Below are 14834 nucleotides of genomic sequence, written 5' to 3'. Positions count from 1 at the left end.
CTTACTTCAAGTTTCTCCTTCAAATTAAGGGTTTCAAACCGGTGCTCGAGTATGAAATTCACTTTATTCATTTTCTCAAGTTATCTGGCGTTTGTGAAGCTAACAAGCTAACTAAGATAATCTACCCTCCTCGCTCTTCTTGCCGACTAATGTTAGCTCCAGACAGACAGACAGCCAATCAGGTCTGAAATACGAAATTATGATGTAGTGGGACTACCGGTTGTCAGCCCCACTTGGCATCAAATTTGTGTGATCTACATTGATCACACTAACATTCTGATATGCGTATTAATATTTTCACACGTACAATGAACATTGCATTGTGAGAGAGGGGCTAGCCCCACATTCAGTCTTAGCCTATGGCCTACTACTGCGAACTTGAATCGGCAGAACACAGTCTGACGCAGCAAGGCAGTGACCAATGAACATGAAATAAAATCCTAACACAAATTATTTGTAATTTAGGAAGATTCTATTTTTATAGATAATAAATTATAGGATGTCATCTTTGAGAATTAAAAATAACATAATTTTGTTGCAGTTCTTTCTGTTGACAACAGGTGGGGCTGTGCCTGGCCCTAATGACCAGGCACCCCTCAAGGTTTACAAGGCTATAATTACTGCAAATGAAGGGTTCTTTGACAAAAGCTAAGTATGAAGGACACACTTATTATTTCAATAAAAAAGTATTATTTCTTACCTTGTCAATGACTATATTTCCATTTCCTTTTGTTATATTTCCCATTAAAACTCATTCAATGTATGTGTTCATGAAAAACAAGCCCCAAACCTTTGAACGGTAGTGTATATTTTTTTATATCTAAACTCAGTACTCCATAATGATAAAGAAAAAAGCATGTTTTTGGGCTGTTTATAGAAAATGAAAAACATATCTCATGTATGTTTCATATTTAGACCCTTTGCCACGCACTCTAAAGTGAGCTCAGCTGCATAGTGTGTTCTTTGATCAACCTTGAGATGTCTGTAAAACGTTATTGGAGTCTACCTGTGGTAAATTAAATTGATTTGACATGATTCAAGATAGAGTTGTACCTTCTGGGGAAGAAAAAAAAAAAAAGCTAAAACATTGAAAGTTTCAAGGAGCGCAGTGGGTTTTTTCTTGTGGAATGGAATAAATTTGGAACCTCCAACAATCTTCCTAGAGCTGGCCGTCCAGCAAAACTAAGTAACAGGGCCCAAGTGCCTTGGTCAGGGATGTGACCAAAATATCAATGGCCATTCTAACATAGCTTCATATTTTCTCTGCAGATAGGCCTATGGGAGAACCTGCCTAAAGGACAACCATCTCAGTATCACTCAATCAGACCTTTATGTTAGAGTGGCTAGATGGAAACTGTTCCAGAGCAAAAGGCATGTGACATTCCACCAGAAGGACTGAATGCATGCGATAAATATTCTCTTGACAGACCAAAAACAAAGTATTGGGCCCGGCTTTTCGCCTGTATCAGGTGTAGTTGTCTGGCAAATGAAAATATCAACAGCCAAAATGTGGGAAAATATGCCAAATGAATTCATAGAGTAATAGCATATTAAATAGCGTAATATTGTGTGACCTAGCCAGGTAATGACAGGTAGCCAACTTGTTTTTACCTTACGTAGAGTTTGGCATTCAGGCCCAATCAGAGTTTTTTTTTTTTACGGCCAATATGGCCATTACAATTTTAGAATTGCGTGCACACAACATACACTGAACAAAATGATCAACGTCTTTGATCATTTTTTAAATCCCTTTGGAGATTGCTTATGGTAGATAAATGAACATTCAATTCACAGGCAACAGCTCTGGTGGACATTCCTGCAGTCAGCATGCCAATTGCACGCTCCCTCAAAACTTGCGACATCTGTGGCATTGTGCTGTGTGATGGAACTGCACATTTTAGAGTGGACTTTTATTGTGGACAGCCTGAGGCACACCTGTGCAATAATCATGCTGTCTAATCAGCATCTTGATATGCCACACCTTTGAGGTGGATGGATTATCTCGGCAAAGGAGAAGTGCTCACTAACACAGATTTAGACAGATTTGTGAACAATATTTGAGAGAAATAGGCCTTTTTTGTACATAGAGAAAGTCTTAGATCTTTGAGTTCAGCTCATGATGAATAGGGGCAAAAACAAAAGTGTTACGTTGATCATTTTGTTCAGTGTATGTTGTGTGCCTGGAATTCTTAAATTGTAATGGCCATATTGGCCGTAAAGAAAAACTCTGATTGCGCCTGAATGACAAACTCTACGTCAGGTAAAAACAAGTTGGCTACCTGTCATTACCTGGCTAATACCAGAGGTTTCTGAGAAAAACCTCAGACTGGGGCAAAAATGTATCTTTCAGCATAACGACATTATAAGAGACCGTTAGAGTGGCTTCTGTAGAAGTCTGTGAAAGTCCTTGACTGCCCTAGCCAAAGCCCAGACTTCAGACCTATTAAACATTGATGCTCCACATCCAAACTGCTTCAGAGGACCGAGATAGAAGAATGTGAGCAACGGTCCAAATCTAGGTATGTAAAGCTTGAAGAGTCATATCCAAGAATACCTGGCGATGTGGTCACTGCCAAAGGCGCTTCAACAAATTACTGAAATAATGGTTTGAATACATAATGTATTTCCTTTTTTTATTTTAAATATATTGGCCGAAATATATATATATATTTTTTTGCTATGTCACTATGGGGCATAGTGTGTAGATTGATGACAAAATATAAACTCTATTATAAATCTCTAACACAACACACAAAATGTGGACCAGGTGAATGGGTCTGAATACTCTCTGAATACCGGATCCCTTCTCTGCATTTATTTTGAAGGCCTGCACATAATCGTTGTAAATTGTAGAGAGTGCGTGTAGTGTAGGACAAGTATGTATTGTGGGGTAAAAGACATTCTGGGACTGTGTGTCTCCTGCCTCTGTGCAGCATGGTTATTAATAGGTTTGGGCTCCCCAGTGGTTAAAGTTCATTTTCCCCTGCGTCTGAGTGCTGCCCTGTGCTCTCCAGGCTCCTCTGCTCACCACGCCAGGGGACCGAGAGGGAGCTCGGCTCTCATTAACAGTCTCATGTACACCTGAGGACTGGAGAAGCAGGGAGCAGCTGTTCCACACACCTCAGAGCTCTGCTCCTCTCTCGCTTCCCAGCCCAAGGGGCCAGCGTCTGCTAGCCTGTACAGGTGTCTGGCTGCCTGGAGGGAGCAATCCTAGAGGAGGTCATAGTTATTAAGCAGTGGTGTGTCAGGCGGATAGGGAAGATTTAATAATCAGAATGAGATTCCTTTGGTCAGAAAATGTTACAGGCGCCTCCCTCAGGTACAATTCTTTTATTTTTTTACTGTGAGTAACTGTGATGTCTTCCGTTGTTGCCATTGGCCAGGCAAGAAATAAAGATTACATAAAAAATAACAAACAAACAGCATTATGTATCTCCAGAAAGGATTAGATGTGGAAAGCAATTTTGTTAGAATTTGTTTCTTATTCTCCCAGAAGTCCTACCACACCCTTATTGTTTTGGTATCTGTGCTCTAAGACACAGAGGATGACGAGATGGTGACATGAAAGGAATGGTATTCCTCCCAGTGTGGGGAATGCAGCATCTATCTATATCCCCAAATGATTCACTGGACAGGGATAGACTGCTGGTGTCCAAACCACTGTGGCAGTTGTTTGATGATTGTGCTCTGCTTTTGATCTTGAGCTGCATGACATCCATTTAGTCAGATTAGCGCAAGACTCTGGTTTCCTTCTCTCAGCTGTTGTTGTGACTATCCTCTTCCACCTCCATTCTCTCTCTATGTAGACCGAGGAATGACGTCTAACTGTTCTGCACTGTTATCTCTCTCCCCCTCAGCCATCCATGAGTTTCCAGAAGATATCTTTACTAAGGAGCAGCTGAAGCGAGGGGCCGTTCTGTTACATGTGTTGTGTGTGAGTGTCCAGTAATAAAACAAAACGCACACTGGTTTTACACACTGCAAAATACATATTAAGAAAGAGGTGTAAGTTTCCTCCTACAGTAGAAGTTAGAAGGTTTTTAAATAGAAAACTGCACAAAGGAATAATTTGGGGTGAGGTGGAGATGTGGCTCAAAAGAAAAGGGAGAGATTAATGACTTTTAGCTCACTTTAATCCATTATTCAGGATGATAACAGGTGACTGACGTTCTGAGGTCAAACTGACATCTTCCTCATAGTCCCCTTTATTTGCTAAAGGGCAGAGACTTACCTGAATAAACACTACGCAGTACTTTCTATATAATTCAGTAGCAAACCATTTTAAATACGAGCAACAAGGCCCAGAGGGGGTGTTTGTTAACCCACGGAATAGAGTGTCATATAGCCCGCCTTTTAGCCAATCATCACTCAGGAATAGGGTGTCATATAGCCCACCTTTTAGCCAATCATTACTGTGTTCAAAATTCTCATTGGATGGAAACGTTGTGTCGTGCTTAAGAATGACCCTAAGCCATGGTATATTGGCATGCTTCCTCTGGCCTTATTACTTAAATAAACTACTGCAAATATTAAATTAAATTCTGAAAAAACACTCTAGTTAGCACTATATTATTTCTACCACATCACATTCACATGGGATGAAGTGTTGATACTGCAGGATTGAGGCAACACCCTTAGTGCAGTACCATCTGTTGACTTGATAATATCATTGACGTTAGCTTTATTATCATTGATTTATACTTGCCTAAATGACAGCTGGATTACTTATACTTCCTTATTGCTTCTTACGGACTATCTCATCTCCTGTCTCTGACTCTCAGGCTATCTACATGTTCTATGCTCTTGCCATTGTCTGTGATGACTACTTTGTCCCTTCGCTGGAGAAAATATCAGAGGTGAGAAAACCAACAACGCCAATTAACTGTAGAATCCCGGAAGGAGGCACCTCATGCTGCTTTTCAACACATTGCAACCATTAGCCGATTATCACAACTTCATAGGAGATATAGACTTGGTGCAAGACAGGCTGAATAGGTTTTCTGGTGTTTCTGGTAAGGTACAGTCCCTCCATGTATTGTGATTGTGTGAGAAGGTTCCCTCCTCTCTGTCTCCCTCAGAACCTCCAGCTCAGTGAGGATGTGGCAGGAGCAACCTTCATGGCTGCTGGAAGCTCAGCGCCAGAGCTCTTCACCTCTCTCATTGGTCAGTTAATCACCGTTTTCTTCCTCTCTGTTATCAGTAGTGATAGCAGTGGCCACTAAACATATGCCCAACAATGACTGTCACTAATGCGTCATACCGTCTTCCCATGGAATTTCGGTCCATCCCAAAGACAGTGTTTGCATAACATGTAATTCCTTAAATATCCATCAGATGTCAGCAGAGTCAATAGCAATGGTCTTTCAGTCTACATTAACGTATTGAAAACATTTTGACGACGTTTGGTTTCATCCGGTAAAATGTCACTACAATTGACCTTTCTATCTCTCACTCTTCCCTGACTCTCTTGCTCTGTGTCTCTCTCCTCCATCCTCTACCCCTTTGTCAGCTGTGTTCATCACTAAGGGAGACGTGGGTGTCGGCACCATTGTGGGCTCAGCAGTCTTCAACATCCTGGTCATCATTGGTGTGTGTGGCATCTTTGCTGGCCAGGTAAAGACCTTTGACAAAACACACCTCTGTGGTCTTTATAGTAGCTATGGCCGACGGCTGAAGAGCTCAGGGAATATTCTCCCACACATTTGCATCGCTGGCGCTGAGTAAACCTGAGGACTTTACCTTAAAGCTGACAGTGACGAGGGCGGCCACTAAACCACTTGTAGTATGGCAGGATTACTTCTTTTATTCATTTTCTGCTGTTTTTGAAGTCAGAATGCAAAAACAGACACGTTGAGTTGCCACAGAAGCTCCTCTGTGAAATAAGCATACTTCAGAGCTCAGATCTTTCAAGTGGACTGTGCTTGAAAATGTTTATTGGAGGGCTGCCAATGTGTCGGAATGAAAGATCACTGGTTGAATTCCCCATTGAGCACACAGTTCTAAATACATACATTACATAGATCGAAATGAGACCCTACCAACTTAAGTCTAAAATAAGTTTGTGGAAGTGAAAAAACAAATTGAATGTCCGAGGCTGATATATGGCACATGCTCGTATGTTTTTCACAGTGCTTTTCCCGTTGTCGATAGGAGATGCGCTTTTCAAATGAACAATGTGTTAATTTAGGGATTTACAAATGGAAAAAAATTCTTGGTCGTCATTTTTGCAATAGACAATGTCAGTTTGGGGGTGGATTAATCTAGATACAAGATGTTGTACCTATATCTGGATATAAAGTCTTATTCAATCACATTTCAAAATGTCCTGTTTTATCACCATATTTGTACATGTTTTAGAATACGGCTCTGGTGTACTAGATCATTGGGGTGGAAAGATTTTCTTTTACTCAGACACAAACAAACATATTTCAGGTGATAGCCAAAAGCCATGGCTCTCTGAAGAGGGAAACACAAATATTTTACCCAAATATTGCCCTCTTGGTAGATTGATGAATGCAGTCATCGAAAAAGTGATATCAGCTCAAAAGGTTGCTTTGGGTTGGTTGTCTGTTAGCAGTCTCTCTCGCTCGCTCTCTCTCTCTCTCGCTCTCTCTCGCTCTCTCTCTCTCTCTCGCTCTCTCTCGCTCTCTCTCTCGCTCTCTCACTCTCTCTGTCTCTTTCGCTTTCTCTCGCTCTCTCTCTCTGTGCAGGCGGTGGATCTGACGTGGTGGTCTCTGTTCAGGGACTCCACCTACTACATCTTCTCTGTGCTGGCTCTCATCCTGGTGAGGGAATCACGGCCGGGTTTTTAACACCATACGGTCAAATACATTTAAGAATACATCTTAAGCACGCCAGATTAATGACATTTTACTTTATTAACTTGGTTTTCCAAATTCAGTGTTGATTAAACTGCCTGCCCATCGTTTACGATGACACTGAATCAATCTGTGACAATTCTAATGAGTTAACTTCCTCTTTGTAGGTGATCTATGATGCCAAAGTTGTCTGGTGAGTTTTAAGTTAGTTATTGTAATAGACGGATACCGGCCTGGATTTATTCAGGGTTTATTGGGGCTTTTATTTCATTAAGGTGGAACGGCACGCCTGTCTTGTTGTCACAGTAGACATTCAAATAATCCATTGAAGGTTTCTACAACTAAGTAGACTGTTTTGATCATAGGTGACATAACAATGTCTACCAGTCCTGACTTGAATGTGAAATACCATTCAGGGTCCATTTGGGACATTCTATTTATTTGCTTGTTTTGTCTTTCAAACATTGACAGATTGTGACAGATTGCAACTGCTGAAAAGAGAAAACCAATTAAATTTTCAGCAATTAAAATTGAGCTTGTGATTTCTTAATCCTGTCCTCGACCTATACAAAGTTCACTGTCTTTTACATTAATACTTTAAAATATCAGTTGACTGGTTTTAGGTAGTTGAACTGTATATTTCAGATACTCTGATGTTTTTTGGTTGTAAGTTGACCTGTGTATTTTTCAGATACTAGCATGTTTTTTGGTTGTCAGTTGACCTGTGTATTTTTCAGATACTAGCATGTTTTTTGGTTGTCAGTTGACCTGTGTATTTTTCAGATACTAGCATGTTTTTTGGTTGTCAGTTGAACTGTGTATTTTTCAGATACTAGCATGTTTTTTGGTTGTCAGTTGACCTGTGTATTTTTCAGATACTAGCATGTTTTTTGGTTGTCAGTTGACCTGTGTATTTTTCAGATACTAGCATGTTTTTTGGTTGTCAGTTGACCTGTGTATTTTTCAGAAACTAGCATGTTTTTTGGTTGTCAGTTGACCTGTGTATTTTTCAGATACTAGCATGTTTTTTGGTTGTCAGTTGACCTGTGTATTTTTCAGATACTAGGATTTTTTTTGGTTGTCAGTTGACCTGTGTATTTTTCAGATACTAGCATGTTTTTTGGTTGTCAGTTGACCTGTATATTTCAGATACAAGCATGTTTTTTGGTTGTCAGTTGACCTGTGTATTTCTTTGATTTCAGGTGGGAAGCAGTGCTCCTAATGTCCATGTATGTGGTCTACATTGTTATAATGAAGTGAGTATGTTAATGAAAGCACCGCTGGTCACTCTAGTGTTCTGATGTGATTCCTCAGTGACAGCGGTTCTGTGGTTTCAGGTTCAACTCCCAGCTCTTGGGGTGCGTGCAGCGTCACTCTGGGGGTCCAAGTCAGTGTTGCCGAGGCAGTGAGGGACACAGAGATGAGGAGATGGCTGGGGACGGACCGGCCTGCAACACCAGCATGGTGCTGCTTAAGAAAGGTCTGTCTTCCTGTCGGTCCGTGTGTCTGTCGGTCCGTGTGTCTGTCGGTTCGTGTGTCTGTCTTTCTGTCGGTCCGTGTGTCTGTCGGTCCGTGTGTCTGTCTGTCTTCCTGTCGGTCCATGTGTCTGTCTGTCTTCCTGTCGGTTCGTGTGTCTGTCTTTTTGTCGGTCCGTGTGTCTGTCGGTCCGTGTGTCTGTCTGTCTTCCTGTCGGTCCGTGTGTCTGTCGGTCCGTGTCTCTGTCCGCGTCGGCGTCTGTCCATAACCGTGCTGGGGGTCTGCCGTGACCGGTTTGACGGCGCCGTATCCCCGCAGGCCAACCTCAGGTTCCGGAGTCCCCCCCAGTGGTGATGGTGGACGAGCTCCTCATCCTCCACCCCCACCAGCTGTCCTTCTCCGAGGCCGGCCTGCGCATCATGATCACTCCCCACTTCTCGCCCCGCACCAGGCTCAGCATGGCCGGACGGATGCTCATCAGTGAGGTACTCCACCCAGGCCGGGGGGACTCGGGGGGGCGCACGGGCCGTGACGGAGAAACCCATTTGTTTCTGCTCCCTTTGCGCCACACAGAGGCAGCGGCTGATCAGGTGTCCCAACAGCCAGCTGTACGGGGCCTCCGGAGTGGGAGGGACCCCGCTGAAGGCGGCGGGCTCCGGGGGTCTGGAGAACGGGGGCAGCGTGGAGAGGCAGAGCCCCGACGGGGCCGTGCCAGGGGACGCGGGAGAGAAGCCCGGCATGGAGGGCTGCCAGGCGGAGGAAGAGGATGACGGCGAAGGGCCGTTTAGGCCTCTTCACTGGCCAGGTGACCTTGTCTCTCTCTGTTGGTTTCTTTTCACCATGCGCTGCCTGCCTGACTGAGGCCACACTATATCAACACTGCACTTCACCTTTAAAAGCCATTTCCGTGACGATGGCTGAAATTGCATTCGAGGAAAAGGCTGTGGACGTGAGCTGTGGTGTGTTCCTCTTCCTGTGCGTTCTAGGTGGTTGCTGTGCGCGGGTCAAGTGGCTGATCTCCTGGCCCCTGGGGCTGCTGCTCTACTGCACGGTACCTAACTGTGTGTTCCCCCGGTGGCACCGCTGGTTCATGGTCACGTTCTTGGCCTCCACCCTGTGGATAGCCATCTTCTCCTACCTCATGGTGTGGATGGTAAGGTCATGTGGCAACGTCCAAGCTGGGCTTTCGTCGCGTTTCTGCTGTCTGTTTCAGGTGTGTTGGGCCGGTGTTTACCGCTGTGTGTGTTTGTGGTGTCTCTTTGTGTTCACCAGGTCACCGTCATCAGCTACACACTAGATATCCCTGACTACATCATGGGTATCACCTTCCTGGCTGCGGGAACCAGCGTACCAGACTGTATGGCCAGCCTCATTGTAGCTCGGCAAGGTACCTATCACGATCTGTCGTGAACTCGCTCCTCTTGTGCTGCCTGTTAACGTCCTGGTGGACTAACGTTTTGGGTGGTTTGATGTTAATGTTTTGGTGGAGTAATATTCTGGGTGATGTAGTGTTACTTTATATGGAGTAATATTCAGGATGGTGGAGTGTTAACATTTCGTTGGAGTAATATTCTGGATGGTGTAGTGTTAACATTATGTGGAGTAATATTCTGGATGGTTTAATGTTACGTTATGTGGAGTAGTATTCTGGATGGTGTAGTGTTAACGTTATGTGGAGTAATATTCTGGGTGGTGTAATGTTACGTTATGTGGAGTCATATTCTGGGTGATGTAGTGTTATGTTATGTGGAGTAATATTCTGTATGGTGTAGTGTTACGTTATCTGGAGTAATATTCTGGATGGTGTAGTGTTAACATTATGTGGAGTAATGTTCTGAATGGTGTAGTGTTACATTATGTGGAGTAATGTTCTGGATGGTGTAGTGTTAACATTATGTGGAGTAATGTTCTGGATGGTGTAGTGTTACGTTATGTGGAGTAATGTTCTGGATGGTGTAGTGTTAACATTATGTGGAGTAATGTTCTGGATGGTGTAGTGTTAACATTATGTGGAGTAATGTTCTGGATGGTGTAGTGTTAACATTATGTGGAGTAATGTTCTGAATGGTGTAGTGTTAACATTATGTGGAGTAATGTTCTGGATGGTGTAGTGTTACGTTATCTGGAGTAATATTCTGGATGGTGTAGTGTTAACATTATGTGGAGTAATGTTCTGAATGGTGTAGTGTTACATTATGTGGAGTAATGTTCTGGATGGTGTAGTGTTAACATTATGTGGAGTAATGTTCTGGATGGTGTAGTGTTACGTTATGTGGAGTAATGTTCTGGATGGTGTAGTGTTAACATTATGTGAAGTAATGTTCTGGATGGTGTAGTGTTAACATTATGTGGAGTAATGTTCTGAATGGTGTAGTGTTACATTATGTGGAGTAATGTTCTGGATGGTGTAGTGTTAACATTATGTGGAGTAATGTTCTGGATGGTGTAGTGTTAACATTATGTGGAGTAATGTTCTGGATGGTGTAGTGTTAACATTATGTGGAGTAATGTTCTGGATGGTGTAGTGTTAACATTATGTGGAGTAATGTTCTGGATGGTGTAGTGTTCCCGGATGTTTGACTTTACTCTCCCTCTTCGCAGGTATGGGGGACATGGCGGTGTCTAACTCCATTGGCAGTAATATATTTGATATCCTGTTGGGGCTGGGGTTCCCCTGGGCTCTTCGCACTCTGGTGGTAGACAGCGGATCGTCGGTGGGTCCTGACTATCATTATATTCTGTTTTCTATGGTCATTTAACAACCTTCAACATCTGACCCTCCTCTTCCTCACAGGTCCACATCAACAACAAGGGCCTAGTATATTCTGTCGTCTTGCTGCTGGCCTCCGTCTTCCTCACAGTAAGTGTGTGTGTGTTAAGTTGTATGTTTGAGTGTGTGTGTTGGTTTGTGTGTGTCTGTGTTCATTTCAGGGTTTGTGTGTGTGTGTCTGTGTTTGTTTCACTGTGTGTGTGTGTGTGTGTGTGTGTGTGTGTGTGTGTGTGCGCGCGTGTGTGTGTGCGTGCCACTATGGGTTTCTGTTTAACTAGACATCTGCCTCTAAGCATCATACAGTCACATAAAAAGCCTTGCCATATATACATAGCACTGTTTTATTGCTGCTTCACTTTTTACAAGTCTGTTGTCACAGACCACAAACATGCCGGACGATCATGATGTTATTGGTTCTGACTCTTTACAAGACATGTGTCACAGACTATAAGCAGAGTGCTCAGCGGGCGGAGCCAGTATAAGTCTTCCTGGAGCAGGGTCAATCTAATTTAATGATTTCACCGCCAAGCAATTCCTTCCTCTACATCTCGCAAGCTTTCTTTCCCCACCTCCACCTCTCCTCACCTCCCCCCTTTCTCTCCCCACCTCCCCCTGTTCTTTCCCCACCTCCACCTCTCCTCACCTCCCCCTTTCTCTCCCCACCTCCCCCTGTTCTTTCCCCACCTCTCCTCTCCTCACCTCCCCCTTTGTCTCCCCACCTCCCCCTATTATTTCCCCACCACTCCAGGTAATGAGTGTCCATCTGAACCACTGGAAGTTGGACCGCCGACTGGGCCTGGGGCTGATATTCCTCTATGCCATCTTCCTGCTCAGCTCCATCCTCTTCGGGCAAATGTGAGGCTGACTCTGGGGTCAAAGTCAACCCCTATACGCCTTCCTGTAAGCGGCCACATCCAGGAGTCCTCTGTCTCCCAGAGACCCTCCCTCCTAAAGCCAAAAACAGAGCCGCAGCTTCATTGTGCTTAAAGTGAACGTGTACCATGTACCACAAACAGGATACGACATTATTGGGTGACATTATACACATACACACACACTCAAACACTTGGTGTAGTCTTTTTTTCTGTAGCACAAACCTTTTTATTTCCTGAGTGCAGTATGAAAACACATAACAACTCAGCACATTCAGCTGTCAACATGAAGAAATAATACAGTGGACTTGTCCTCCTGTTTTCTTTACCTTACGTTTGGAAGCGTCGTGTTTGTTTTGAATGTACACCCTAGCTGAAAGTACCTTGTTATGTGGTGATTCACTATGTTCATATGTGCAAATGTGTAGCAGTGCCGGAGTACAGTCGAGCATGAGAATCAGTAAGGTACATAGCAATAGGACAAATGGACACGCTAACGTGTCGGCATAGACTTAGAGAACATATTAATAAAAGATGCAGATTATTATCTGACTATATTTTGTAAAGTGTTCCTCCAAAGAGGATTCATGAAGAATTCTTTGCCTAACTGCTTTTGAACAAGTATTGTTACAGACTAAGTAAATGATCTAACGTAAAAAGAATCTAAGATTTAGCATTTTTAGAAGTGTTATGACTATTGTTATTCCTATATACATGTTTCTATGAGTGTCACAACCTTTGATAACATGCGTACGGGTCTGTTGTAATAAGTCACTATGTTTAGGTATGATCAGTGTTTGGAAGAAAATATTTCTGTACATTTCTGAGTTTTTCAGTATTACTGTACAACAAATATTAAGTCTACAGGACCATACTTTTTACTGTTTCTAAATGTTTACTAAATATTTTACATAGTTTTACAAAAAAATGAATGTCAGACAGAAACTAGATTTGTGATGTTTTTGTAATTTATAAGAACTAGATAACATTCTTCCTATGATATTTGTGAGAATGTCCTGTACTGCAATGGAAAATATCTTTATTTTTGTCACTTCGTACGGTGATACTAAGACTCAACGCTTCAGATCGGCACAGTCCACCAAGATCTGATGAAAGGAAAATAAGGTTGTATTGAGTAAAGTCACTTTCTAAGCCACTATTAGGTTAATAAACCCAGCTTAGATCCTTTTTAGCACTGAATTCCCTTGATATGGTATCTTTATTTATTATTTCCAGTAGATTTTATATTTTCCTCTGTCAAGTGCTTGTGATTACAATAAGCATTGGTATGCGTTGCAAAATACTATGTTCTCAAACGTTTTTGGTATTTATTTACAGAATTGTTTCTTTCTTAACCACAGTGGTACCTGAAATAATTGTGATTTCAAATCAAATGACTTTTTGCCAAATGAAAGGACTGCAGAATATACTTGTGATTGAATTTTTAATTTAGTTTTTTGCTTTCAGCCACTGACAAACAACATTTGTAACATTTCCAATGAGGCTCATATGTTTAAGAGGAGTAGGCTACAGACTGTTGAGTATTGTTCATGCTTGTTGCTGGTGCTGCTAAATATCCCATGTGTAGCTAGTTAACTGTTGTATGTCCAGAAAAGGCTTCCTACCTATATAGGAAGACCACCAAGGAGTCGCCACTACCATCCAAGCAGTCATAAATCCTGCCTCTGTTAGCAGAGCAGGTCAGGGCACCAAATAAAACAATTTTAGTTCTGACATGAAGCAGCCATGTTTGAAGTGTGTTCTTCCTTAATATTTAATTATTTTAGGTTGAAACCACCAGATATTCCAGCACTGAGATTTATTTCTTTAGAGATGATCTCTGATCATTGAGAACTTTTGTATGTTGTTGAGTGCAATAAATAAAATCTGTGCAATAACAAATTAATGTCTGTCCTTAAGTCCTTAAGGTATGTATAGCTGTTAAGATCTGTGAAGTGAAGGGTAGAGAAGTGTGCTCTCATCAAAGGAATATAAGTCCCACAGTGTAAAAACTAAAACAGGAAATGAGAGCCAAGTCTATGAGGTACTTAACTCTACAAGAAGCTACAGACCCTTATCAATAATCTTTCTCCCTGATCTTGTTCCAGAATTGCATAGTTGAAACATTGGGTGTTCCTCTCATCTCTAATTTTCTGTCTGTCTCACTGGGTCTCTCTCTGTCTCCCTCTCTGTGTCTCTCTCTGTCTGTCTCACTGGGTCTCTCTCTGTCTCCCCTCTCTGTTTTGCACTGACTCCAGACCTGTCGTTTACTGATTAACCCCCTGAGGAGTTACAGTACACCGTTAGCCTCTCAAAACAAACAGATTCTTCTGATAAGCGCCCAGAGGGAGTCATGCAGACACCAACAAAATCCTTGCTTCCCATATGCCAGACAGTTTACCATCACAGTCCTCACAATAAACATATTTGGGAATGAAAGCCCCCTTTATCTTAATTCGGATCTACAGATAAGTGAATGGGTTAGACAAAGGAAATTGAACATAAGTTAATTAAGTTATCCATGTTATACAAACAGACAGATGATTTACAACATGCCCAGTGTGATATGTCATCCAGCATGATAGTGTACCTGTCTGGTGCAGTCAGTTTTTGAGGTAATTTTCTAAATTACATTTATTAGAAACAGGCAAAGGATTGACTATGAAAATACACAAGAGTATATTGTGTTTATCTATTGATGCAGAGAACTGGTCAACAATAAGCGTCATTGTTCAAGTCAATCAAAATACAACACATAAATTGCTCTCAGGCACCAAACAGTAGTTGACAGTCATCCCATCTCTTTCAAAAAAAAGTAATAACATATACAATCATATTGTAAAAGCTACGATTACAGTCTTGACCTGGAAGGAATTTCATTTATTACTTTTGTATCCA

The 14834-nt window shown here is 42.2% G+C and overlaps 1 protein-coding gene across 1 annotated transcript in view; it reads left to right on the top strand.

The window, feature by feature from the left end:
* The window catches only part of LOC105010914 (sodium/potassium/calcium exchanger 3), a 32420-nt gene extending 18589 nt beyond the window's left edge, over positions 1 to 13831 (top strand). The window contains exons 3-17 of the mRNA XM_010870597.4: positions 3858 to 3934; positions 4782 to 4856; positions 5079 to 5163; positions 5510 to 5613; positions 6711 to 6785; positions 6986 to 7011; positions 8021 to 8074; positions 8156 to 8298; positions 8613 to 8779; positions 8868 to 9099; positions 9281 to 9447; positions 9567 to 9681; positions 10896 to 11008; positions 11089 to 11154; positions 11813 to 13831. Coding sequence (XP_010868899.1) covers positions 3858 to 3934; positions 4782 to 4856; positions 5079 to 5163; positions 5510 to 5613; positions 6711 to 6785; positions 6986 to 7011; positions 8021 to 8074; positions 8156 to 8298; positions 8613 to 8779; positions 8868 to 9099; positions 9281 to 9447; positions 9567 to 9681; positions 10896 to 11008; positions 11089 to 11154; positions 11813 to 11923 — 1610 coding nt within the window. The 3' untranslated portion in view covers positions 11924 to 13831. The remainder of the gene's footprint in view (positions 1 to 3857; positions 3935 to 4781; positions 4857 to 5078; positions 5164 to 5509; positions 5614 to 6710; positions 6786 to 6985; positions 7012 to 8020; positions 8075 to 8155; positions 8299 to 8612; positions 8780 to 8867; positions 9100 to 9280; positions 9448 to 9566; positions 9682 to 10895; positions 11009 to 11088; positions 11155 to 11812) is intronic.
* Positions 13832 to 14834: the final 1003 nt, after the last annotated feature.

The sequence above is a fragment of the Esox lucius genome, chromosome 7 (assembly GCF_011004845.1).
Source record: "Esox lucius isolate fEsoLuc1 chromosome 7, fEsoLuc1.pri, whole genome shotgun sequence".
In the NCBI taxonomy this organism is placed as follows: Eukaryota; Metazoa; Chordata; class Actinopteri; order Esociformes; family Esocidae; genus Esox; species Esox lucius.
The sequence above is the reverse complement of the archived record's forward strand: the minus strand, read 5'-3'. Positions and strand labels throughout refer to the sequence as shown.